At 42.9% G+C, this 26781-nt stretch overlaps 2 protein-coding genes across 2 annotated transcripts in view; both read right to left on the bottom strand.

The window, feature by feature from the left end:
* Positions 1–1419: 1419 nt before the first annotated feature.
* isoc1 (isochorismatase domain containing 1) lies at positions 1420–18099 on the bottom strand. Its single transcript, XM_063210542.1, has 5 exons — positions 17835–18099; positions 13689–13808; positions 9146–9349; positions 7108–7224; positions 1420–4029 (listed from the first exon to the last, which is right to left on the bottom strand). Exons 1-5 carry the CDS (start codon positions 18096–18098, stop codon positions 3883–3885), a joined length of 852 nt encoding a protein of 283 aa, XP_063066612.1. The 5' UTR covers position 18099; the 3' UTR covers positions 1420–3882.
* Positions 18100–22085: 3986 nt separating this feature from the next.
* slc27a6 (solute carrier family 27 member 6) overlaps positions 22086–26781 on the bottom strand; it is a 41942-nt gene continuing 37246 nt past the window's right edge. The window contains exon 10 of the mRNA XM_063210541.1: positions 22086–23300. Within this exon, the coding sequence (XP_063066611.1) occupies positions 23124–23300 (177 nt within the window). The 3' untranslated portion in view covers positions 22086–23123. The remainder of the gene's footprint in view (positions 23301–26781) is intronic.

Genomic DNA, 26781 nt, shown 5'->3' with positions numbered 1-26781 from the left:
GTTCTCTCTCTCTCTGTCTTTCTCTCTCTCTGACAGACCAGGAAGAATTTGATTCCACTGCTGACAGGAAACCACATCCACACAACAATCAATCCCAAAACCCTGGATCTGGTCAGACCTTGCAGGCCACCTAAGAGGGAAAGGATCTTTCAAGAGCGAAGCAATTAAACAAGACTGAATTCAAATCACTACAATAAACACAACAACACAAACGAAAAGATAAATATTTCTCCCCCAATGACATGAGAAGGTTGGTGGTAATTGGCTGCAGCAAGCAAGCAAGCGCTGGCTCAGTCTTTGTTGATAAAATAAGCGGCTTAAACGAAGGGAAACAAATAAATGGATCGTTAAGATTTTGTTTTGCCAATTCCAAATGTCTGATGAGTGAAGGCAAGAAGAAGAAGCCACTTCTGAACTGTGTGTGAATTGGGCCTATAACGTCTTTCAAAGGGAGGAAGTTCAGCCAAAGAACTCCAACCAGCGCTGGTTCACCTCAGAGGCATTGCCAACACTTGTTTAACAGCAGTTGCTGTTGCTTTTTTCTTTTCTTTTCTTTTCTTCCCATATTTTTTTTCTTTTACTTTTTCTTTCCTCCTGCAACGTGACTTGCACTTAGCTCAGTTCAGATGTTGCATTCAGCTCAACACATGGCGTCAAAATGGACATCTGCTGTTTTTTAGTAGCCCCGATTTTTGACAAACTTGTGCTATCCCAGCAGTAGACAAACAGGAACAGATGGTGGTGTGTGCAGAGCAGTCTGAGCAGCAGACCCCCAGGGCAATACGCTGGGCGACTGGTGCCCTCACCAGGCCAGTTGAAAACATGCCATCAGTCCTTTGCAGTACTCTGTGCTAAAATATCACTACCACGTCTCTCTGCCAATGTCATATAACGTATAGTATACAGCGTGTAGGTGTGTGAATGTGGACACTTCCAACTAACTTTTTTTTCCTCCACTAAGAGAGTTATGGCAGAAAGATGTGTGAACGTTGAATGTGAGCTGTGTATATTCTTACGTCTCTCTCTAACAAACTCTCCTGTAATGCCTCAGTTCTGCTGAAACCAAATTGAGTTAAACAGCCATTTCGGGAAGATTAGGTCCCCATTCTGGTAGCGTCGTAAATAACCGATTACGGGACCTTGCGCAGGGCTAGACGTTTAACTTTTTATGTGCCGGCCGACTCCAAGAAAAATATTTGAGTTGGGGAGCGTCTACACTGCACTGGACACGCATCAACTAAAACAAGTACATAAATTAAAGCCTTTTCACACTGGGCCACGTGCCACCGCCTTCACCTGAAAAAGTCTTCAGCCGCACGCAACGCCACATATCTGGAAGATTCATGTTGACATGGAACAAAGATTGCTATTCCATTGCTTTCGTTTAATTACGCTCTAAATAGATTCTACACAGACGTATTTCATGTGTATAAACATTTATTCATCTTTGTCCATACAAAAAAAAGGATTCAATTTCCCCCTAAAACAGTTGATTAAATAGTGCACAAATTGATATCGTCAGGACGTGAAGTACAGTACCATTCAGAGGTGTGAGTGCAATCACTTCAGACAAGTCATAAATAGGCACCAGAGTTTATTCTTTGTGTGTTTTTTTCCCTCAATTACAATTAAAATGGAAATGCCCCTCGGGCACACACACACGCACGGACGGCACGCACGCACACACACAACACCAGATCAACACATCTGTAAAGCAGATCATCCCCACGCATGCATGCACGCACACTCTGTATCTCCTCTCTCCTTCTTGCATGCACGCACACAAGCTCACACTCTCTCACACACACTCTCACACACACACACACACACACACACACACACACACACACACACACACACACACACACACACACACACACACACACACACACACACACACACACACACACACACACACACACACACACACAGTTTCTCATGCTTGATTTCGAAGGGAGAAGCTGTGTCATTTCTAAGTAATTAGATTAGCAAACTAGTGCATTTTGGGGAAGTGCAACAACCAACATTAATCGCCAAACCACAACACAGTAACATTTCCTTGACTTTTGTAACATTTTCAGTTTTTTTAGGGAGACATTTGGATTTTTTTTCCATTAGAGTCTACTATAAATATCATTTTTTTCCAGATATCATATCAATCTAAACAGTAACTTTTCATACTGCTATATATTTTTCAAGTCATACATAGGTGCTCTACCAATACAGATTCTCTTAAATTGCCACAATCAAGACATACATCAAAAAGAGACAAGAAAATGCAGAAAATGATTTAAATTAAGGTACAGGTTTGACCATTTAAATCTACAGTGACTCAGTGATCAGTGACTTAAGGTTAACGCCAAAACATTGCAGAGGTAGGCTACGTGTCGCAAAAACTGCGAAGGCCAGATCTATTCTGTGGGGTTTTCAAATTCCGCAACATAACAGAAACAAAACAAGAGATACTTATACATCAAAACAAACACACAAAAAAATACTCCCACAGAACTAACAACTGTACAACCTAAGACGTGTGTTGACCTTAAACAGACAACAGTCACCAAATGGTGCAACCAAAAGTTTATGATATGCAACGTACAGTACACATGTACAAATGATTTAATAGCAGTCAGAGAACCCCAATATAGTGTATCTTTTAACAGACTAAAACATATAAAAGAATAATAAAAACACTCGAGTATATTTCTACAGAAAACATGAGCAAGTCTTTTTGCTCTTCCAGTTACTTTGCTGCCTTTGATACACCTCCCATTGGCATTGGGCCTGTTGGAAACCACCTGGTAGGGTAGTGTGAGTTTTATACAGTAGAAGTAGTACTGTTAACGAATGCAATTACAACACTAGCTGAGTGATATTACAAAGTTAAAGCTATGTAACATCAGCATACTATACGTGTTGCAATTACATATGTAGCAGTACTCTATTTCTACTTTATACAACTCTGGAAGTGAATGACTTCAAGCCACATGTTAGGGGATGTTTTTGGACCGATTGTCTCCATAGCCATCCATGTGGTAAGCGGTTATTTGGGTAAAATTTTACTCAAAGCATTAAGCTTTAAGTCAGACGGTAGCCAACGACACAATTTCACATAAGCCCATGGTCTCTCACTGCTATCTAGGCTTATTCATCAAACTTGATTGATTGATCTACCAGTAGCTCGCCGTTTAATGTCTAGAGATGATTTTGAAGCCTTGATTTGCTCAACTTGATCATCACCACCAAATCAAAAGACTCATAAATAAAAAACAAAGTCTACCTTGAGTGAATAAGCATGTGCAAATTGACCTGGCGATGCTGCAGTGTGATGATGTGCAAGCAAGGTGGTTTGTCAAAGCAATGACCTAATGCAATCAAATTCTCTCTATGCCAAAAGTTCCTGTCCAGTTTGCTTTAAGGAACCCCTCTTTGCCGTTTACCCTGTCCCGAAGACCCACAAACCTAATACTTCTTTCCCTTACCTCTTCCCTGTGGCTCTTACAACGTTGATGCTCAAGATCAGGGCTCTAAATTAACACCAGCCAACTGGCCAAATGCTGGTGAAACTTAACTTTGGCTGGTAAAGAAGACCAACTTACTAGCCACTTTGACCCATTAGTGAGTGTATGTTTGCTGGTATGATTATAACATCTACTAGCCGTTTTGGCAGGTGACGAAAAAAGTTAATTTAGATGCATGCTCCAAATGGTTCTTCAGCCGTTTTAATTGGCTTACAGATTGTGCAACCCTCCTCTATATACCCGGCCCCCACCTACCCCTTAATCCTCCCTGTCCTGTGTGCCCACCCTTGAGTGGAGCTCCCCTTCCTACCCCCCTAACCCTCCCTGTGCTCTGTCCACCATTCTCCAACCCCTGGGTCCCTCACACCTTGGAGAGGAGGCCTGATTCAGGGGCGCTGGCCTTGATGATGTTCTGGATCTCCTTGAACTTGGGGTGGTCCTTATCCGCCACCAGCTGCAGAAGCACCGCCTCACTCGTCGTCACGGTGATGCCGGTACGAGCCATACGCTGATACAGATACACAGAGAGAGAGATTGACAGAAAGAGGGAGAATGACAGAAAGAGAGACAGAGACATATAGAGATTTAGGGCCAATCCCATTTGTATTTTTCTAACCTTACCCCTCAGGGGCGGAGTGGCCCACCTTTTCCCACCGGGAGAATTTTCCCCTTGGCGGCCCTCTTTAAAAAAAAAAAAACCCAAAAAAACTAAGCGAACAACATGGTTTCCTAACCAAAAAGACAAAAGCCACGAAATCTGCAGTCGTACTACATGTGGACATTAGTGTTGTCAAAATATCAACCTGAAGTGGAGAATTGTAGCCTACACCTTGATGAAATGCACAGCCAGTGGTGTAGTCTACGTAAAACGCAGGTATACGCACGCATTTCAAAATTTCAGGGATTACAGTATACCCACTTAAAATTGATTGATCCATTATTTACAATAGCACAAATATATACAGTAGCCTATACACACAATCAAAAAATGCTCAAATATACAGTAAACCCACTTCAAAAAGTAGACTACACCACTGGAGTCATCATCACAGTCCAAAGCATTCATAGGCCTACTAGGTTAGGCTACATCACGCTACTGTTCCATGCAAATGTGCACTCCACTGTCATTTTGACAGTTTGAAATTGAAATATCGTTTAAGGAAGACAGGATGAGCATGGGCACAAAGTTTTGAGTGTGGGGATTTTTAGAAGAGTAGGCTTACAAAATATAGTATAGTAGCCTATAGCTTACAAAAAGTCTGTCTACATTGTGCAATAAACCCACCATGCAGCAAATAAGCCAAACTTAGCTACTTTGAAACCACAACCATAAGTCAACAAAATGTATAACCAAACGGTGTAGGCCTACCTTAAAACGCTGTCTTCGTCGCAGCAAATGTCTTTGTTTCTTGCAATCACTCTACTTTAATCCACAGCTTATTAGCCTACACACCCAGCACTGGTCACATCAGAATCTTGTGTGGTAATTATTTTGTTCCATTTCTTCAGACATAGGCTACATACATCCTAAATGTACCACATATAAATATATGTATGATAATAATAATATTTCGACTATAAGGAGATATACTGGTAGGTCTAACAAATCAAAACAAAACCCATTTCTTCTGTTAGGTGCAGTTCTCTTCCTTACCACTTGGTGGAGTCTGTTCGTAACCCAAGTCAATAACCACAGAGCAAGTGAATCTGGACTGGAAAGACTGTAAACTGTAACAGTCGTGTGGAAATCGGAAAATAAATCATAATTTATTAATATTTCCATCCTTTGGTAACCAATATACATATCACAGGTTCTTCAAATACTGAAAACGAAACTGTGTTACTAAGATCTTGTAAACTTCCGCGATCTACGGTGTGTGAAAATTATCAGTAGAGAAGGGGTGTGGCCAATTTACTGTTTGACACCGTCAGTGAGGTATTGCCGTCTGGTATACGGTATAAATACTGGCTAGTCAGAGTGGCCACATTATTACATTTCACGGCCGCGGCCCACGGGGACAAGTCCCCGATCTCCCGACGGCCATTCCGCGCCTGCTACCCCTTACCCCTCCAAACGGAGTCTGCCTGTCCAAAGCCCTCCTTTTTTAGGGCTACAAAGCCCTCCCCCTTACCCCTACCCCTCTGCCTTAACAACTATACCCCTACCCCCTACCCCTACACAAAATGGAGGGGGAGGGGTAAGGGCCTAGGGCCAAGGGGTGAATTGAGATTGGGCCTTAATATTCCTTTATTAAATTGCTGTCAAGTCATTTTATATTACCATATCAACCACTCAGCTTACATTTTCTTGGGAATAACATTAATCTCCCACCCCCTACTAGACATTTAAATCCACCTTCGCATCATGTGACACGGAACCCCCCCCCCCCCCCAAATGTAGTCGTAAAACGGCCAATATGATCAATTAGCTTACAGTATACAAGTTTTCAACCAAGCAGCCAGCAGGCCTTTGAAGACCTCCAGTGGGCCACAGATTCCAACATCAAGCAATATATTTTCATGCTCTCCAGAGAGAGAGAGAGAGAGAGAGAGAGAGACTGTAGAGCTACTGTATTGCTTACAATGTTGCTTTCTGAGCAATGTGAACTATGAGAATGTGGTTTGAAAAACTACTATGAAGTTGTTCCAATTATTATGATCTTCTTAGTGAATTGCCTGGAACAAACACTTGTCGGGATGTTCGTCTCTGGTAACACAAGATATTTCATACAAAAAGTTTATCGAATAGGTCCTGAAGACAAGGACAAAAAACAGAAATGTCTAAATCTTTTATTTACACTTGCAATCAGCGAGGCGTGTTAATCAGTGTTGGTGCGTAGCGATATTTACATGAACATTTTTTTTCCTCCAACCGATAGAAGTCAAAAGTAGGGAGAAATGACGAGCTCCAGGCACAGACATTTCAAGGGAAAAAACGACCTCAAAGAGGGCATTATTATTCACATAGACAAGTACTATGAAACTCCTTTTTCTAGATACAAAAAAATATAAATAAATATAAAAAAAAAATTAGGAATTCCTGTTTGAGCAGGAGCGACCCTAAAGAAGGCTTGCGCCGAAACACGCGGGTCTCTGCTCCCATATTTTTAAACTTATTAGCCATGTTTCAATAAAGGCTTTTAAATATTTGTCCACAAGAAGAGTGCCTTGGACTCCCTTTTTTGACAAAAAAATATCCTTTATGATTCCATGTTGTATGTTAGAAGGCACATAACTGTTCTGCAAAAAGGTACCGGTGGACCGACTACAGAGACTTCCATTTCATACACAAGCTTGCAAAATCATATTTGAAAAGCTCTTTTCCACAACACAATGCCTCCATTTTCAGAATATTCAAAAATGAATTATTTTTATTGTGTTTCTCAGTTCAATGTTTCAATTTCGTATGGACATAATCAGATGACATTAACCCAGATGCTGTTGTAAAAAAATCTGATTGAAAAAGAAGATTTATGAAAATTGTTCATAAGGGGCGGATGTTTTATTGCATTTTGGAACTCAGATCTTCATTTTCTCTACACACGATAGGAGTCAAAGGTTGGGAGAGAAGATTAGCTGCACCCACCTCCAGTGCAAACATCCTGTCGATCATGCTCCGGGAGGAAGTGGCATCCGCTACGATGTGAACCTCATAGCCTCGGCCAATCAAGTCAAGGGCAGTCTGCTGTATACACACATGGGTCTGTGCAACAGATGCGGGAGGGGGGGAGAGAGAGCAAGAGAAAGAGAGAGACGGAGAGAGAGAGAGAGAGACAGAGAGAGAGAGAGAACGCGAGAGAGAGAGAGAGAGAGAGAGAGAGAGAGAGAGAGAGAGATAGAGATAGAGATAGGGAGAGAGAAAGAGAGATAGGGAGGGAGAGAGAGATCTATGTTATAACCTGCCCTGTGGGCATTATTAGTTGCTGTAGTGGTGCTGACCTTTGCTAGCGCACAAAAAAATTAAACACACAAAAACTGCTAGCAAACATACTACATGTGCAGTATGATGTAATGATTGGCAGAGAGTGCTGATACCATTTCCCTTTTGAATATACAGTAAACGACTACTACTAGAACGGGCATATGCTTATTCCACCAGTGAACATGATCCTGTTCTTCATCATACTTTGTTGTGCACAGTGCACATATGTATTCCAATACAACCCCCAAGGGTGCTTCAGGACAAAAAATAAAAATCCTCTTCCTCCTATATTATAGGCAAACTGTACAATTTGCACAATTTAATAACTTGTGTTAAACCAGTCATGATGAAAATTACATCACCATCCATTGCTAATGTCCACAGAATAAAATTCAACACCCTTAAGCTTAATGGAAAGTCAATGTGGTGTCTGCTTGAGTTAATCTCCAATAATTTCATCGTGACAAGATTATGTACGGTCTAGGACAGAGATGTGAGTGCAGCTTTAGTGATTAGATAATAGCATTAGCTGAAATTGCATTTTAATAGAAAAAAAACCCCGATTGCCTCCGCAGCCCATGATAATCCTTCAATCCTTGAACACACATTGTGTTTCACAGCACTTAAACAAGGACTCCACAGGGAAAACAGGAAAAGTCACAATACAGACAATAAAAAAATTGAATTTATTTCCATGGATTGCCCTTTCGATAGGGAAAGTCATTTAAGAAAATTGTCTTTCCCATAGAATCCTACAGAGTCTTTCTGTTGTGCAATGTAAAACTGTGTAAAAACACATGATGGTGCCTAATATAAGATGGTGGAGGCCAAGCACAAATCACTGCATGGTACACAGTAAAAAAAAAAAACATTTGTTGACTCAATTTAACTTTGTCGAATCAACAAGATGATTTGATTGAGTTAAGTTGAGAGTCAACATAAAGTGTGTGTAAGTGTGCTCGTAGAAATGCCAAACAGCACAATGCTGTAAAATATGATGGACCCAAATCATGACTCATTGATATGGTACATCAACCTGCAGCGTACACCGGGGATGAAAGTTAATTGCTTCAACTCAACCAAACGATTATGGAGATCGTTTGGCATGAAAGTCGCAACCATAATCAAAATTTGATTTGTATTCCACAGCCTTAGAAGAGGGCGGACCCCAAAACACAAATCACTAATATGTTTTATGTAAGGGTTAACGTTCGGCGAGAAGGTCGCTACCGTGGAATAGCAGCACGACAGAGAGAATCTTTAGACCCCGACGCGGAGCGGAGGGGTCTTGTTCTCTCTGAAGTGCTGCTATTCCACAAAGCGACCGACTCGCCGAAAGTTAACCCGCTTATTATATGGATATACTTAAAAGATTCACACATGGCGGGGACATTTCTTTAGGCCTCTTTAATGTTAAGATTGTTGCTGCGCAAAACAAAACAGTGCCGTTGTGGAACACCGCTAGGCAACAGCTAGGTAGCCAGGACAACAGGTGTAGTCTATCACAGCAGCTGATTAGAGTCTTGTTGAAAAGTCGCTTTACCAGTGAAAAGTCTTGTTGCCATTGACAGCGGTCTGTTATAGACCAACCCGTCCGTTATCGAAAAATAACAGACGTTCGAACGTTGGGGAGCCCCGTTGAAATGAATGGAGCATTCGACCGATGACGTCACAACCATATAATAAGTAATAATAACCTCACCTCAACACCGAAGAGCACGATGCTGCGCACACCGGGGAGGTCGGCCAGGGCGGCCTCCGCCTCGGGCAGCACCATGGAGAACTTGGTCTTGGGGAAGACCAGCTTGGCACCCGTCAGGTCCATCTCCTGCACCGTGGCGCCCAGGCCCTTGGGGTACTGCTCCGACACGATGACCGGGATGCCAAGCAGACGCGCCCCCTGAAGCTGGACAAGAGACAAGACAGGACAGAACGGCAGACGGATGAGATGGGGAAGTGCAAGACAGACAAGACGCTCCAGATCACACTTGTGATTGACCGGCCTGATGGTACTACAACCCGAAGCCTGAACCTTCAAATCCTTGTGAAATACGAAAAAATCTCAATTTCATTATAGCAAATCAACTCTGTCGAGGCTGAAATCAGGCACTGAGCCTGAATACCATCAGCCCTGCCTTGAGTGTTTAGAGAGGCGCTTCCGAATAAAATGTATTATAATCACATGAGGACACAGAATGACACTGAGGCAGGGGTGATAGTGGAAAAAAATCCCGAGCCTGAACTTTTTCCCCTGCTCTAACGAAGACGACAACATACTGCATAGTGACGTAACATAGGCCTATTTTGACACATTATTCAAATATTTAATAGCCTGTGTATGACCATTATTCAAGCCTGATAGTAGAAGAAAACCCTGAACGTGTAACACTTTCTGAGATAAGAATAACCTAATGGCTAATTATTATCAATGTTTTTATTTTCGCAAACTCTGTCAAGCCTGAAATCAGGCATGGAGCCTGAATACTATCAGCCCTGCTGAGGTAGCTTCCAGGCCCTTTGGGATACTGCTCTGACAGGATGGGGGGGCAGGCACATGAGATGGGATAGTGGAAGACAGATAAGACCCTCCAGATGTCCACTCTTGTGACCTTGAGTGTTTAGAAAGGCACATGCAGATAACGTGTTATTGTTATTTATAGATGAGGACATTGAGGTGGCCTAGGGTCCCTTGGGGCGCTGCTCCAACACGATGACGGGGATGCCAAGCAGACACACCCCCTGCAGCTGGGACAAGGCAGGACAGAAAGGCAGGTGGATGAGCAGAGTAGAGTAGAGTAGTAGAATACTTTTATTAATCTCGAAGGAAAATAAGGTGTCTGTCAGCTTACATAAATACAAAAATAGATAAAAAACACAAAAAAAAGGAAAACAAAACACAGACAAGACACGAGGTGAGTTGGCATCCGGGCCCTTGAGGGTACTGCTCCAACACGATGACGTGGAAGCCAAGCAGACACACCCCCTGAAGGTGGCAAAGAGAAGACAGGACAGAGAGGCAGATACTGTAGATGAGAAAACCGATGGGAAAACAGAAGACAGACAGAGAAGGTGAGTTGGCATCCGGTCCCTTAGGGTACTGCTCCAGCACGATGACGAGGATGCAAAGCAGACACATCCCCTGAAGGTGGCAGAGACAAGACAGACACGAGATAAGGACACATGGTGACACAGAGGTGACGCTTCATTCAATGTGACAAGTGTCTTAACACATTACTGTCCTGCCACCGGGCTTAATTGGTGTGGCACTACACATTAGGACAAAGGCCAAAACGACTCACATGCATGCTCTATGATATTCAAAGCAGTCCGCATTTGGTCTCACGATCTGTGGAAAAAAGCTAACGCTGCAAAACCGGACACAACAGATCTCCCTGTCAGGTTAATGACGTTAAATATGGTTCCTGCCAAAATATATAAAGGCAATCGTATATTACTTAAATCAGCGTCATCAGTCCATCAGTATTTTTCGTATTGCCGTTTCCCAATTACTGCTGTGATAGCACCTATATATGCATTATGCATTCCAGACGTGCAATTAAGTAATAATAGCTGAGTGATTCTGGGTGGATAATGTCACCTGTGTGAAAAAGCATATCTAATACACTATGTGGCCTACTTTTATCACCGCTGGCTGGCAGTTGGATGAAGGCCTAGAGGAAGGGGAAAAGTGTTTTTTTTTTTTTATTAATGTATTATTATTACCACGATATTTACGCTTTATGCATCCCATACATGTAATTAGGTAATAAGTAGCAGGTTACATCAATTACCATGGGATGTGATTACGTGATTGTGGGTTGATAGTGTCACCTGTGTGAAGAAGCATATCTAATAGTATGTGGACTACTCGGTCACCGTTGGCTGGCCGCAGGCTGAAGGCCTAGAGGGAATGGGGGGTGGGGAGTGGGGAGTGCAGAAGAGGAGGGAAGGGGGAAACTGGACTCGCTGCACACAGGAAACGGGACACAAGAGAAGGCCCCTGAAGACAGACAACCCAGGGCTGTAAAACTATCGCTTTGGCCGGCACCCCAACAAATCTCTTCACAGAGGAAAAAAAGAAAGACAAAAGGGGGTCAGGGTGAGGAGACAATCAGATCTGGTTCTGACTTGACTGGAGGAGACTGTGGCCTGGCTTCCTGAGGTACCGTCTCCAACAAAAGAGCAGCGAGCAGAGATGTGTAAAGTAGAAGTACAAGTACTCTTATGGATGTAATTACAACACTAGTCGTTTTGATATGACATAGTTCCAAATAAACAATATCCTACTAGTAGTGTTGCAGCTACCTGGGTTTAATTCCAACCCGAGGTACGTAATTTCCCGATTCTTCCCCCATCTCTTGCGCCACTCATTTCCTGTCACTTTCTATAACTCTCCTATCCAAAAATAGAAACCAAAAAAAATGCTAAAAAAGAATAGAGCGTCAGAGTATTTCTGCCAAGATGGAGCCATCCGCATCCAGCTTGACTTACTGTACATCTGCAGTCGCCTGAGGAAGCTGATTGTCAGACCTTGTGCCTGCATGGAAGTGATGATGATAACAATGGAGAGGAAACCAGAGGGAATGTGACAAATCCCCCTCCCCCAAGGACAAATTCACATCAGGTGTGTAAGGCACAATCTGACAATCCACTCTTGTATGCTTGTTGTATGCCAACAGCCAGCCACATCAGGGTTTCTTCTTTTTTACCCAGTGACAGAACAATTGCACACAGGGCCCCAGGGCAAAATTGATAGGGTCCCCCATACAGCCTGCCAAAGGTCATAATAGGGCCACCACCAAATATATGTGAGGGCCCTGGGCCAAGGGGATAATGCCCAGCTTGCCCACCTCTATAGTTCCATCCCCGTCTTTGCCTCGCTCATCCCTGGAGATAGCTTTGCCTGCCCAACACTCGCCAGGCAGTCTCCAGGGTCTGGACATTTTCACATCGAAACCCTGACAAGGCAAACCACATTTTTCCCTCCACCAAAGTGATGGACCTTCAAATAAACCAGGTGTGTGATAAACAAATCCGCGGGGATGCAGAGTGTGGATGGGTGGCTTGTATCATTTCAAAGTGCTCACGACATGCATACATACACGACAACAGTGGACATCTTTGTTCACACACTCTCAAGCCTCTCTTGCACGACACGGGCCCTTTTTGATTACAACACAAGTGGGAGCTTCAAAGGGCACCGCCGGTTCTAAATTCTAAACCCTTCCACGTGGTGTTTTTTCGCGTGCAGTGTGTGTACTTTCAGGGGGTTCTTCATGGAAGATGTGTGACAAATGAAGGATCAAGAGGATCAGAGACTTGAGATCTGTTCAGCATCCCATTCGTGCAAAGTCTGCTTCCCACAGTTGCCCTCGATTGAATCATGTAAGCAATAGGTAAGCTGGGGCAGCAAGAGTGATCAAGTGAGGAGATCAATAACGGTAGGGACACATAGGAGGCGAAGCGAGCAAAGCGAAGAGAGGCGAAATCCAACCGTCATCAGGTCGTCGCGGCGAATCAAATGGAATGGAACAGTTATGTTGTTGATTTGATTGGGCCGCGGTAGGCGAATTCGCTCCTCATTTGCATAACATTAAACTTTCTTTAATAATTTCGCTTCGCTTCGCTCCTGTTCGCTTGCCTTCGCCTCTCTCATAGGAATGAATGGCAAAGTTCGCAAATTCGCGTGTATGTGTCCCTACCGTAAGGGATGCTACCTAATAATAATCCTTACCGTGTATAGCAATAGCAATGGGATTTGAATAGCATATTATCATATGTCATCCAATGTGCTTGAGAGAAAAGAAAGAGAAGAGAGAAGTGAAATATGAAGGAACGTATTAAGTATTAGAGAGTAGGTAACTAACTTACAACAAAGGCAGTTGAAACTAAAGCTGCTTTAAATTGCTTTACAAAAACATGATGCTGTTGGGGCAGTTCTAATTTGAACAGGAAGCTCTATGTGCCTTGGAGGCTTCACAATCTCTCTTTACTGTAGATGTACAAACCAGAGCTAAACCACTAAATCATGAATAGTGATTGTTCTGTACACCGTGCAGGTGTGAGGTTGCTCTGCTTCCTACATACGTGGTTAGACAAGGCACCTAACCCACATTGCTCCAGGGAATGTAACCAATACCCTGAAAAATAATAACTGTAAGTCGCTTTGAATAAAATGAAAGCGTCAGCTAAGTGCAATGTAATGCCATGTAATGTAATGTAATGTAAAGCGTGTTCCAACTTACCAGCCTTTGGCCCACGCTGATGATGTCCCCAAAGTATTTGATGGCTGGCCTGAAGCGCTCCTGCATATCACAGCAGAAGAACGCGGTGGTGGAAGGAGAGATGTTCCCCAGCGTGCTGATCTACATGGATGACAAACAGGAAGTTAATAAATAAATCATATAACCCAATAGACATTATCAATAAAACAATTTGGGCCTGGTTTATGCAAGTAATAATGACATTATGCTGTCATCATTTGCAGAATGGTCGAAAGCAGGATGGCAAAAGCAGGAAAGCAAATTACTGTTGGGGTCAGGAAATGAAACCAGATGACCACACGTCTCGGTACAATGCCCATGTCAGGCAGGCAGGAAGCTGCCTCATCTATCTATCTATCTGCAGGGCAGGCCATACCAACACCTGATGCCCACTGCGTGATCAACCAATCTTGACACCCTTGGCAGCCATGATGGATTACTGTGTCTCATCACAGCACAGGGCCGGCGGAAGACAGAGATGGCATATCTCTGAAAGGAATAATAGCCTCGCCTCGAAAGCCTGGTCGTCTCAGTGTGTGTGGATCTGTGTGTATGCTTTTTGGCCATGTGTGTCTGTGTGTTTGTGTGTCTATGTGTGTGTGTGTGTGTGTGTGTGTGTGTTGTTCTCTGTGCACGTTATTCCCTCTACCAAGGAGGTTATGTTTTTGGTAGTGTTTGTCTGTCTGTTTGTCTGCTTGTTTGTTTGTCTGCTTGTCTGTCTGTCTGTCTGTCTGTCTGTCTGTCTGTCTGTCTGTCTGTCTGTCTGTCTGTCTGTCTGTCTGTCTGTCTGTCTGTCTGTCTGTCTGTCTGTCTGTCAGCAGGATAACTCAAACAGTTATGCACAGATTTGAATGAAATTTTGTACAGTTATTGGAAATGACCAAAGGGAAAAGTGATTACATTTTGGTGGTGATCTGGATCACGAACCGGAACCAGGATTAAAAAAAAAAGATTCTTCAGCATTGTTAGCCTAGAAATCTACACGCCCCTAGAGACCAAATTGAACAGGGCGAATTTTAACGTTCCAGCTTCTAACTCCTTTCTAACTGGTTTCAGGTCACAGCTCTGTTGATGGACATTGCAGTGGCAATGTGATTTACAATGCCATTTTGAAGGTCAGGCTTCAGTACAACATTTCAATTTTGCGAGCACTGAGCAGCATAACAATCTATCACTGTGTAAGAGATAAGGACAGTGACCTGAACAGGAAAAAGATGTGACAAGATTAACAACTGAGGGAAGACTTGATAGCTGCACAATACACACTGCATCGTTTGGATGTCAATGCTACTACTTCAAATATGTTTTTCATCAATAAAATCATTTTCTTCTATTTATTTTGTGGCACTGCGGAGCCAAGAGCCATTTTATATTTGCTGAACTGCTAAAATCTGAATGATAGGTTTGATTTCCATGTCCAATGACCTACTGTGCTGTGCTGTCCTGCCTTTCTTACTGCCCCTGACCTTCGCGACCCGCTCGATTCAATGCAATACATTTTCAAGCTGCTTCATACCTGAGTGAGTCTACTGTATATGGTGAAGACTGTGGCTTGGCAGAGGCACCACATCGAGTCTCACTGCGACCCTATTCTCTCACCACCAAAATACCGAAGCTAAACATTTAATGTCACGTTAACTCAAATATTCCACTATGGCTGGAAAAATGGATGGAAATGGCATTATCATGCTGCATTCAGTACAACGTTCATGCGTATATATTATTTTTCCCCCCACGTGACCACGTACAGTCTCCACACAGTCTCTGTGCCCTGCCCCAGGTTGTGACCTTGCTGGATTGACCTCCAAGGACCAATTGTGACAGAGAGCTTCACCATATGTTACTAATCTTTTATATAGAGAGAACAGTTGTGATTTCCACCAGGCAACAATATGCAATAGGATTTGAAAGAATAATAAAAAATGTCATGGAAAAGGAGGATTGTAGCTATAGGCTACAGTTGACCCCAGGCACTGGTTCCCCTATGTTTGAGGAGATTGAGAATACATCCATTTTGGGAGAGAAGAGGTGTGAAAAGCAGTTTGACATTGCATTAGTCTAGTCCAGGGGTTCCCAAACTTAACACGGCCTGCTATATACCAGTGGATTTCAGCTAAGGCCCCCCTGACATGGGCTGTGCTATACTACACACTACTAGGGCTGTAACAATATTGTATCGAACCGAGAAATCTCGATACATAGAGTCACGATACTGAATCGTGATACAAGGAGGCAGTATCGTGATACGTCCTTTCAAAATTTTGTTACCCATCAGCCAAGAAAACAACCACATGATATGAAGTTATAGTGCTTCCGAGCTTCAAATCGTCCTCATTGTTATATTTAAACCATTCAAAAGTATTAGTAGCCTCGTGTAACCTATTCTACCTATAAACTACCATAGCTTTTATTCATGATTTTATTTCAAAATGTTGGCAAATGTGAAATCGTGGGGTGTATCGAACCGTAGGTCATAAATCGTGATACAAACCGAATCGTGAGTTTAATGTATCGTTACAGCCCTACACACTACACTACCCTCAATGGAGTTGGTGCATCCCAAAAGCCTTCCAAAGACAACAGGAAATATAATAGATATAGGCCTATACACAGTCACATTAGATCCTCCATCAGACACACAATAGTTTAGTACAATAGAGTAATATTGTTAAGCTTGTTGAGTAATGAGATATTGTTACCTCCGCCAAGGAGGTTATGTTTTCGGTCGCGTTGGTTTATCTGTCTGTCTGTCTGTCTGTCTGTCTGTCAGCAAGATAACTCAAAAGGTTGTGAGCGGATTTGGATGAATTTTTTTTCAATTATTGGAAATGACAAAAGGAACAAGTGATAGAATTTTGGTGGTGATCCGGATCATGATGCAGATCCAGGATTTAAAAAAAAAGATTCTTCATCATTTCGGGATAGGGCGAATTTTGACATTCCAGTTTCTAATTCCACAAAACAAGGCTGAAAGACGTCGTAACATAATCAAATGTTCTATCAAATGCAGAGGTCTGCACTCTCTGAGTGCATTACTAGTTAAGCTTGTTTTTGGTTTATTTTGCCTTAATGTAGCAATTCATGTCATTAAATATTTTTTATTTTAATTTGCTTTACTTTTTTATCTTAATTTGCTTTACCCCCCACCATCACCACCTAGTCCGCCCAACACTGACACAAAAATAAGGCAAGCCGCAAACCATAACAGTGTTTAAATATTTTGTTTTGATATGCAGTGTATAATGCAGTAACTACTACAAGCACAACTTACAGTATTCCTAAATGTATAAACACAACAATTTTAATAGCAATTTTGAAAAATAGGCAAATCTCAATTATTAAGGGGATTGAAATAACTGAACAGGCAGGCATAAACGAGGACACACATGCACACGCACACACACACAAACACACGCATGCACTCACATACACGCACGCGCGCGCACAGACACACGCGCACAAACGCACACACAGCACTGGTGCTGATGAAAGCTGTCGCCAGCCACTTCACATCACATCACCGCCTCTGTGAGACAGATGTCCAGTAAGCTTTACAGGATTAAATATTCCATTTTGTTGGATCACTCAAACCAGTAACTGACTGAGGTTGATGGCTTCAGCCTACTGATCACAACAGCACGCCATTTTGATATTCCACTGTTTGAAGTGTTTACATAAACAATGTCCTTCTGATGTATGCGTCAAACAGCTGGAGGCTGCATAAGGTTAAGAAGAATGGAAAACAAAAACACTGATATAGGCAACTCGGTCCAGAGATGATTAGGCTGGCCTAAAGCTTTTGAAATAATGTGTTTAAAGCAAAGCAAAGTTATAAAGTGAAAGTCATGTCAGGCTGTATGGTGAAGCTTCAGAATTATTTCATCTTGTGCAATTTTGCATTGGGCAATTAATACATAGGCTATGTCCTGACAAATGAATAGCAAATACGTTACATTAACCTTCAAAGGCATGCAACTTGACAGGCAACAGTTGTCTTCACTGAGTGCATGTGAGCCTGCCAAAGTTAAAGGTCTTTCGGTTTCAGTTCTGCTTTTTTTCTTTTACGCGCTCTGCAGAAAAGTAAGGTGGACACAAAATAGACTAAGAGATACAAAGACACGATCTTACCTCAATTTGAATAGGAATTAATCGAAGCTTGCATTTCTCGGACACAGAAAATCCCTTCGGCAAATCAATGTATTGTCCCCATTCCTCGGAGAACAACTGGATGACAAATTTGCGATGTACATCAATCTGATTACCATATATTGACAGGAATTTCTGAATTAGCAGCTCGTGCCCAGAGCCAACGGGCACAGAGGAAGGACGAGAGAAGGCAGAAAATGAAAACAAAACCGGTACATGGTTATTGTTGCAGTGTGCGTCCGCCATGATGCAGAAATGACTGGTGGGAGAATGTGGGCGGGTAATATCCGTCACCTCAGCCTATCACGCGTACGAATTGACGTGACGTTGAATTTCGACAGACGTCTACAAGCGTGGAGTGTTGTCTGGCTGAAAGAGCAACAAAATAAATATCTTCATTTTTTTCTGAAGAACTAGTTCTAGAACTAGCGTTCTGACTCACTCGAAGTATGCCCACCTTACTGTAGTCCTAGTAGCCCTCAAGAAAGTGAGTCAGCACTGCTGACATTGTAGAATATAATCACAATTTAGCCTACAGTACATTGTAACAATGCAACATTGTAACAAGCTGTCAGCACGTTGTTACTATGTTATTGGGTTTCACTCCTGGGCCGAAAAGGAATGACAAACTAATTGGCCAACCCCATTTCTGATGTGCTGGTTTATGGCTTATCAGCCCAACCAAAAAAACAGCACTCGGATCATCCCAGTTATGTAGGCCTACCACATTAATGTACCACAATTTGTTTGTTTCATAAAAATTGGCGACCCTTGCCTATCTTTGCTTGCCTGGTTAACACCAGACCTAATCACAAGTGAGATTAGGTCTGGGGAGTTGCCTATTGTAAATTCCGTATGGGGCCGGAATACTTGGCTATTGTGACACACTGCCCTGCTCTCTGATTGGGCAGAGAAACTGTTAAGGTCGGAATGCTTGGCCATTATGACACAGATCCCATGATCTTGTACGTTATGAGTCATCCTCGCCATACTGTCTTTCAGATCGAAACGATTGTGTAGAACTAAAAGCAGTATGGGAGTTCCCAGGCTATATCTTTGCCATATTTGACATGGTTTATCACAGTGCATGATTGCCAATGCCTACTATAGCCCGAACTCAACATTGCATGATATTGTCCCCAAGTTTGGAGGGCAAAACAATCTTTCCCCCCCAACGGACTTGCTGTAATTTTTGCCGAGTGTTTCCCTGTAAGCCCTGACAGACACAGCACCTGGATGCAGGCCCTGCTTAGGCCTATTGTGTAACTGTAACATGTTCCGTTGTTCTTGTCCTATGTGGGTTACAGATGAAGGCCTACTGTAGTCTTGCTGAGTACGTACAAGGCACTCTTTACCCACACAATGCAAACATCCAGTCTGTTTTACTTTTTTAATCACCAACAGCACCAATGCATAACATAATAATTTCACCATTCTGTCCTCACAGTCATTTCTTGTCATTGCTGGAATCACATTTAAGAATTCTACAGGACATGTTGCAATGCTCTAGTATGCATTACTTGAAATGGATTATCTTTAAAACAAAACAAAAACTTTGTTGAAAAATTTCCCTTTAGACAAAAAAAAAGACGACAGAAAAATAATATTTAAAAAAATCAGATGCAATGATGAACAGAAAGAAATAAAAACAGGAATGATCACAGGGGTGAAAGACTAAATGATTCATGACATAACGTACACATACAGTATGTTACAAATAGCGTTTTATGGTATGGCAAATAGTGGGATTGGTCAACGGTGTTGGACATGGGTTTGAATTACATTCACACACAATGTGAATAATTGAATGTCTTTGAGATACAAACAAGGCCCCAATAGCCTGTTTGCATTTTAAATAAGATGCTAAAATATTATACTCCGCATCAAAGGTTCTTTGCTCTTGAAAAAAAAATGAAAAAATGCCCAGCGCATTTAAATTAATTGTGCAATCATCAATATACAAAAAATCCCAGCCAGAGGGAAAAAACAAACAAACAAACAAAAAATCCCCCCAAAGAAATAGCCATAAAGAACCACAGATGAGAGAAGACTTAGATCTTTCAGCACATTACAGACACTTCAAATGGTCAGACAGTATTTTTACAAGCTGCAAACAACAACCTGAGCTGTGGCCTCTTGTATTCAACAACTATTGCCATCCATTCATCCACACATACTGCCCAAGGATCCAGTGTAATCAAGGGGGGGGGGATATGTCCTGCAAAACGTTTGTTGGTTGTTCTTATTGCAATGCAAGCTTATGCATCACATGCATATAATAATAATGATGAAGAGACAATGTTATTAACAGGGAATGATGACTGTGGAAGTACAGGTGCTGTGTAGTTCTTAGAGCAACACTGGGCAACATTTTTAAGGCTATTGACTCATTTTTCTAAGTCCGTAGATGACCAAATAACTAATCACTGGGGAAATTAAGCTTCTTTTGGTCACCTACAGTAAGTGATACATGTAGTCAAATGAAAAATCACGGCTGCAAGTTGTCGGCATACAGGGGCTGAGCAAGTCTCAGGTTAGTCAACATTTAGCAGAGGACATTCATTCCTGGCCATTATAGAAGCCGAAATTAAAAAAAATGTTTAGTGTTGCGTTAAGTCTTGAGTGTTTTGAGAAGTTGCTACCCGTAAACATACATGACTCTGGTGTGGTGGGGTGTTGTCATTTTGTTGATTTAAAGATTCCCCAGAGAGTCAACCGAGCTTTTTATTTACAATGTGCAAAGACTAAACTTTTTCATACCAGAAGCCACGGAAAGGGGGTGGGAACAGAAAATCTAAAGGCACTATCGTCAGTAATATTGCAACATTTCAGATTTTTACACAGTAAACACTAAACACAGACCACACAATCTCCAGAGGAGTACTTCAGGAAACTGGTACAATAGTAACCAAGGTTGAGTTAACCTTGCGGTAGTGGTTAGTCGTACTCATCGAAGAGAGTCCTCATTTTCTGAACTAAATGACTCATGTGGGCTATCTAACAGGTTTACCACTTCATGTAGGTTGACTTAGCCAGGGTTATTACTTCTCCATGTTCTTAGAATACTCCCAGGTCTCAAGTACAGATATTTGTGTTATTGTCTAACTTTTAAAATGTAACTCTTTCTTTACTGAAGCTGTGTGGTGTGCGGGGGGGGGGGGGGTTGGGGGGGGGGGTTGGGGGCAAGTGCATGCTTTCCCTCTATCAAGGTTATTTTGAAGCAAAGCAGGTATATACAACTACCAGTTTCAGGTAGAAAACAGTGGCGCGTACATTTGTATACTGTATGTCTATGCCACTGGATGCAACTTATTCCTGCTCTGAATGCATTGAATGGAAGGTGTGTGATGCCATGTGGAGAAAGGTCCATAGCCGCCAGGCTCTCAGCAAATCCTTGTGCATTGCCACTCAGGGGTGAGTTTCTCAAAAGAGAAGTTGTTAGCCTGTTAGCAACTTCGGTAGTTGCCAATGGGAAAATGCATCGAAAACAACAAAGTAGCTAACGTAGTAAGCAACTTTGGTTTTGAGAAATTCACCCCAGCTTTGTGAGCTTACACAAGGGGGTCTGGAGGACCTTCGAATTCACCCCGCTCCCGAGCCGCCATGCAGTAGAACCAATTAGCATCGCCGGAGTTTACATACGGTTTAAACATAATGGAGAAGGGGAAAATAAGTGAAACATGACAGTTGTTTCAAACAACTGCGGCGGTCGCCATTGATTCTGTCATTTCAACTGCATTTTCAAATATGTAAGTAGTTTAAGAAGCACCTCATTAAAATGTCAGAAAAGCAGTTTCCCCAATCACATGCAAGGATTTGTTTTTCATTTTTTGTTTATAAAACCACGCCTTCGCAGACCTATGCATATGGCAAAGGTCTAGATGAAAGTTCATGGAGCAAGGCAAAACCCATTCATCTGGCGTCAGCCAGGTAAAGCCATCGTAATCGTGGTGCCTGGGGACTGTGCACAGTTTACCGTTTGGTATCAAGTAACCGCTGCAAGGCTAACTATAGGCGTAATTCACGACAACAGTCGTAAGAACATTCTAAACAAAAACATTTTCATCGTTTTTTTTTTAACAGTTTATCTTGGCATGAAAATTCAAGCACATTGGAATATTTTTATATTACATATAGTACAGAAAAATCACAAATGAATCAAGTTTAAACCCGCCATCACATAGTTGCGCATCAGTTATTCACTGTGTTGTATGTTTGTATACGTAGAGTATCTTGTATAGGGTACTGTATAGCCTACTCAATACTTTAGCAAAGTGTATTATTTTTTGTTCTTGATGATGATATTTTTATGGTATTGTTACATTTTACATAATCAGATATTGTCATAGCAGCTAGAACAGGCAGGGATGTAATGTGAGGAGGACACAGTGATAGTGTGTGGAATAGGCAGAGGAGATACAGACAGACAGACAGACATGAACACACACACACACATGCACACGCACGCACACACACACACACACACACACACACACACACACACACACACACACACACACACACACACACACACACACACACACACACACACACACACACACACACACACACACACACACACACGCACACACACGCACACACACGCACACACACGCACACACACGCACACACACGCACACACACACACACACTGCACGGTCCAACCTTTAGCCTAACGCACATCTCTCATCTCTTGCCAGTTTGGCTGGAAGGTCAGAGCAAGTCACTGCAACCCTCTTACTGTTGCTAATTCATTATTGAGTGATTCCGGCCCAGGCTGAGGCAAAGACACACACTACACACACTACACACACACAAACACACAAACGTGCACACACACACACGCACACGCACGTGCGCACACACACACACACACGCGCGCTCGCGCACACACACACACACACACAATAGAAACGGTGCCATTCATTATTCACAAATGGGATTTAACTCAAAAGGCTGCTCGCTTTTGGCTCCCCATGAAATATACAACGTGACAAAATGCGCCTGGCAGCCCCACAAAAGGCTTCTCTCCTCCGTCTGTGCCGTGGCCAGCCACCATCTTATCGTCTGATATCGCAGCTGTTTGCATCCGTCCGTCTGTCCGTCCGTCCTGATTGTTCATTCGTTCGTTTTCATGCTTGTTTGTCTGTTGTTTTTTTTAATGGAGTGATGCGGTGCAAAGCTACTATAGCTTGCACTTGCATACACACTCCGTAGTTCGTATTCTTGTTTTTGTGGATTGTATGGACAGAGCGACGACACGGTGCGAAGCTATAGCTTGCACTTGCCCTCCACAACGGACTGGTAGACGTCAGAGGTCAAGGGCACGTAGCATTTCTGCGCGTAGTCCAGGAAGTAGAGGGGATCTTCGATGGCGGATGGGTTGAAGCCGCTCGCCACCAGCTGAAACTTCTGTTGCTTGAACGTGCCAGTCATCTCCATGGATTCCTTCGGGAAAACACAAACAGATGTAGGGTTAAATCCACACTGCGAAACACAAACAGATTTAGATTGCGGTCTCTTCACATTAGACGAGTCAATTAATCAGGTTCAGCAATTGGTCAGCTCTTCTGCAACTCACATATCACACACAGACACAAGTACATAGTACATGCATACACAGCATTTAAGAAGAAGAGGAAAGCCCAAACTGTGTGGGAAACTGTGACGCAGCACTCCACAGCACACAACAAAATTGCATTCATGCCACACCCATGCAAGGGGGCAGCCCCTAATGGTGCCCGAAAGGGAGCAGTGCAGCAGGATGGTACCATGCTCTGAGTACCTCAGTCATGGAGGAGGATTGGGGACAGCACTAGTTGATTAGTCCCCCCACCAACCTGGCGGGTCGGGAGTCGAACCAGCAACCTTTGGGCTACAAGTCTGACGCCCTAACCGCTTACCAATGACTGCCCTCCTTTACATATACATCCACATACATTCTTGTACACAATCCTCACCTCTACATACACCCCATACTTGCATGCTTGCATTAAGGCCATGCATACTAAGTAAGTGCAACTCAAACCTAAATCCACGGACACACACACACACACACACACACACACACACACACACACACACACACACACACACACACACACACACACACACACACACACACACACACACACACACACACACACACACACACACACACACACACACACACAGTGAAGAACCAGAAGTCACACACAGTGTAGAAACAGTGAGTATTTATAAGGAAGAGACTGTTCATAAGGAGTTCCTTCCAGAATCAATGTGAAACAATGTTTTAATCAGCCATCATATGGCTGCCATGTCCCTTTAGGAGACTCAGGGGTTCAATAGGAAAATCATGCCAATTTAGGAGACCAGACTTTATCCCACTTTGTAGCATTGAAGTTTGGAGATCTCCACCTGGACATCGATGGATGCACCATCACCCCATCCCCTGAAGTACGTAACTTGGGTGTCATCTTAGATTCATCACTTTCACTTCACTCCCACATCAAAAAAGTCACCAAATCGGCATTCTATCATCTCCGAAACATCTCCAGACTCAGGCCTTCACTCTCTAAGACAGTTACGGAGACGCTCACTCACTCCTTCATCTCCTCCCGTCTGGACTATTGCAATGCCATCCTGCTTGGTCTACCCAACAAGGCCCTAGACAGACTGCAATATGTCCAGAACTCTGCTGCCAGGATCATAACAGGCACTAGACCCTGGCAGCACATCACCCCCATACTCAAGCAGCTTCACTGGCTCCCCATCAAGTCACGCATTACCTACAAAGTCCTCCTCCTAACCTTCAAGTCCCTCCATGGTCTGGCACCCCACTACCTCACAGACCTCCTTCACCCCTATGACCCCTCAAGATCCCTGCAGTCCTCTTCCAAGGGCCAGCTGATCGTCCCTCGTGCCAGGCTTAAGGCCACCAGTGATAGAGCCTTCCATGTTGCTGCTCCCATTCTTTGGAACAATCTGCCTGACCACATCCAGAATGCCCCTTCACTGGCCATGTTTAAGCAACACCTTAAGACACATCTCTTCCTGGAGGCTTATGGCTGCTAGTCCCACAAGCACTTTCACTTACATGCATTCACACACATGCTCACACACTGACGCGCACACACACTCACACTTTCCAACACAACACTCTGTGAAGCGTCCTTGGGTGTTTTGAAAGGCGCTGTATAAAACGAAAGTATTATTGTTGAAGTGCTGTAGAGTAGTAGGCTTTATCTTGATTACCAATGAATAAACAGTATTTGGTAGCACTACTGTACAGTTTACCCCAGCAATTACACAGAATAACCAGCAGAGGACAGTGTTGTATAAAACTCATTGTGTAACACACAGGCGCAGTGGAGTCTAGGACTATGAAGATTGGATTTTCATTTTATTTACATTGAATGGCAATGCAAAATGTAACGATAACTCACAGCATGATATAGCTCTGTGGTTCCCAACCTGTGGGCCACGAAAGAAATTGAGCATTGAAATTAATTTCTAAAAATCTAAACAATGTGTCTCTATGTGAAAACAAAACAAATGTGTATAAAACAATATGTATATGAATATAAATTCTAGATATTTGCCGAGTGTATCTTTCAAAAGCAGAAGGACTCATCTGCCAGAACTTTGCAAGTCCCTAGTGGCAGTTGATTGACTCATTAATTTGAGTTGCATTGCTTAATTAGCAGATCAGAGGTAGGCTGCAAACATTTGTGAGATTCCAAGTGGACCCTAAATTGAAAAAGGTAGGAAGCTCCTGATACCGCCAACCCCGGCAACAGGCAGTTAATTTTTTGTAAAAAAAAAAAATACACGTGAAGGGATCCATAACAGCACACAACATGTTCACACCACAGTCAAACAGGGTATCCTTTAACCCAGTGTTTCCCAACCTTTTTCGTCTTGCGTACCCCCTAAGCCTATTGTCATGCCATGAGTACCCCCTAACTCCCTACCCTATCTCTTCCTCTATCTCCAATGTGTATATATTCCATACAATTGTTATCAATACACTTCTTCCAAGTACCCCCTGTAGTTTGCTCGCGTACCCCTAGTGGTACACGTACCCCTGGTTGGGAACCACTGCTTTAACCTACCACACGCTTTGGGTACACAACCCAAAGTAATAGGTAAAATAGTAGTTGTTATAGTTACAAAAAAAAAATCAACACAGCAGAATTATTTATGATGAAAAACTGTAACTGTGACTACAGTAGACAACCAACAGGGGGCGGCATAGTAAAGTAAATCAGAGCCGTAGACGTACTAGACTGTACAGCTCTGAAGTTAATGACTGAGTCCCAATGCCCCTCAGCTCTGTGAGTCTTTTATACAATATTGCATTAACTTTGTTTTTACTATTAACAGTGCCAATGATCAACTCATAAGGAGCCCCTCATTACTAAAGGCCCTATGTGATGTTCTAGTGGTGTGCATTATGGGGCTACGATGATTCACCAAATTAGACCGTTCATGTGTGTACATTTACACAGCTTTAGGTAACACAATTAGGAGAGGAGCTATCTGTCTACAGTACTACACAAATCTCTTCAAACAGGGGCTTTTCAAAAGGGCCGGCTAAGCCACAATCCTATTGGGACTGGTTACCACAATCCAATTGGTACAGGGCACCAGTGACGGAGACATCACATGGTTGACACGACACAGTGACACAGACACTAAGCCCATACGACTTCATTGCGAGCGTCGACGTTGCGCAACGGACGTCAGCGAGAACTTGTTGTCACGATGTGGGTGTTATTAAATACAGCGCATTTAAAGTCGGCCACAAATATGAACGAGACGATGAGCTCGCACCGGTTTGCTCTACTAACACACCACGTGTGAGGAGTGGGGGGACAGGCAGTGAGGAGGAGCTGAAGTGGGGACCTGCGCAAACTTGTGTAGAGGTGTGAGACAAGACCCATAT

Source organism: Engraulis encrasicolus, chromosome 11, assembly GCF_034702125.1.
Source record: "Engraulis encrasicolus isolate BLACKSEA-1 chromosome 11, IST_EnEncr_1.0, whole genome shotgun sequence".
NCBI classification, from domain to species: Eukaryota; Metazoa; Chordata; class Actinopteri; order Clupeiformes; family Engraulidae; genus Engraulis; species Engraulis encrasicolus.
Note: the sequence above shows the minus strand (reverse complement) of the source record. Positions and strands in the feature narration are given on the sequence as shown.

Bases quoted from the DNA above. Each gene is read 5' to 3' on its own strand.
- isoc1 (XM_063210542.1), bottom strand. From the start codon at position 18,098: ATGGCGGACGCACACTGCAACAATAACCATGTACCGGTTTTGTTTTCA. The intron at 7,225-9,145 runs GTGAGGTTATTA...TCTGTTGCACAG, and splicing joins TCGTGCTCTTCGGTGTTGAG to ACCCATGTGTGTATACAGCA. The intron at 4,030-7,107 runs GTGGGTGCAGCT...TATCTGTATCAG, and splicing joins ACAGGATGTTTGCACTGGAG to CGTATGGCTCGTACCGGCAT.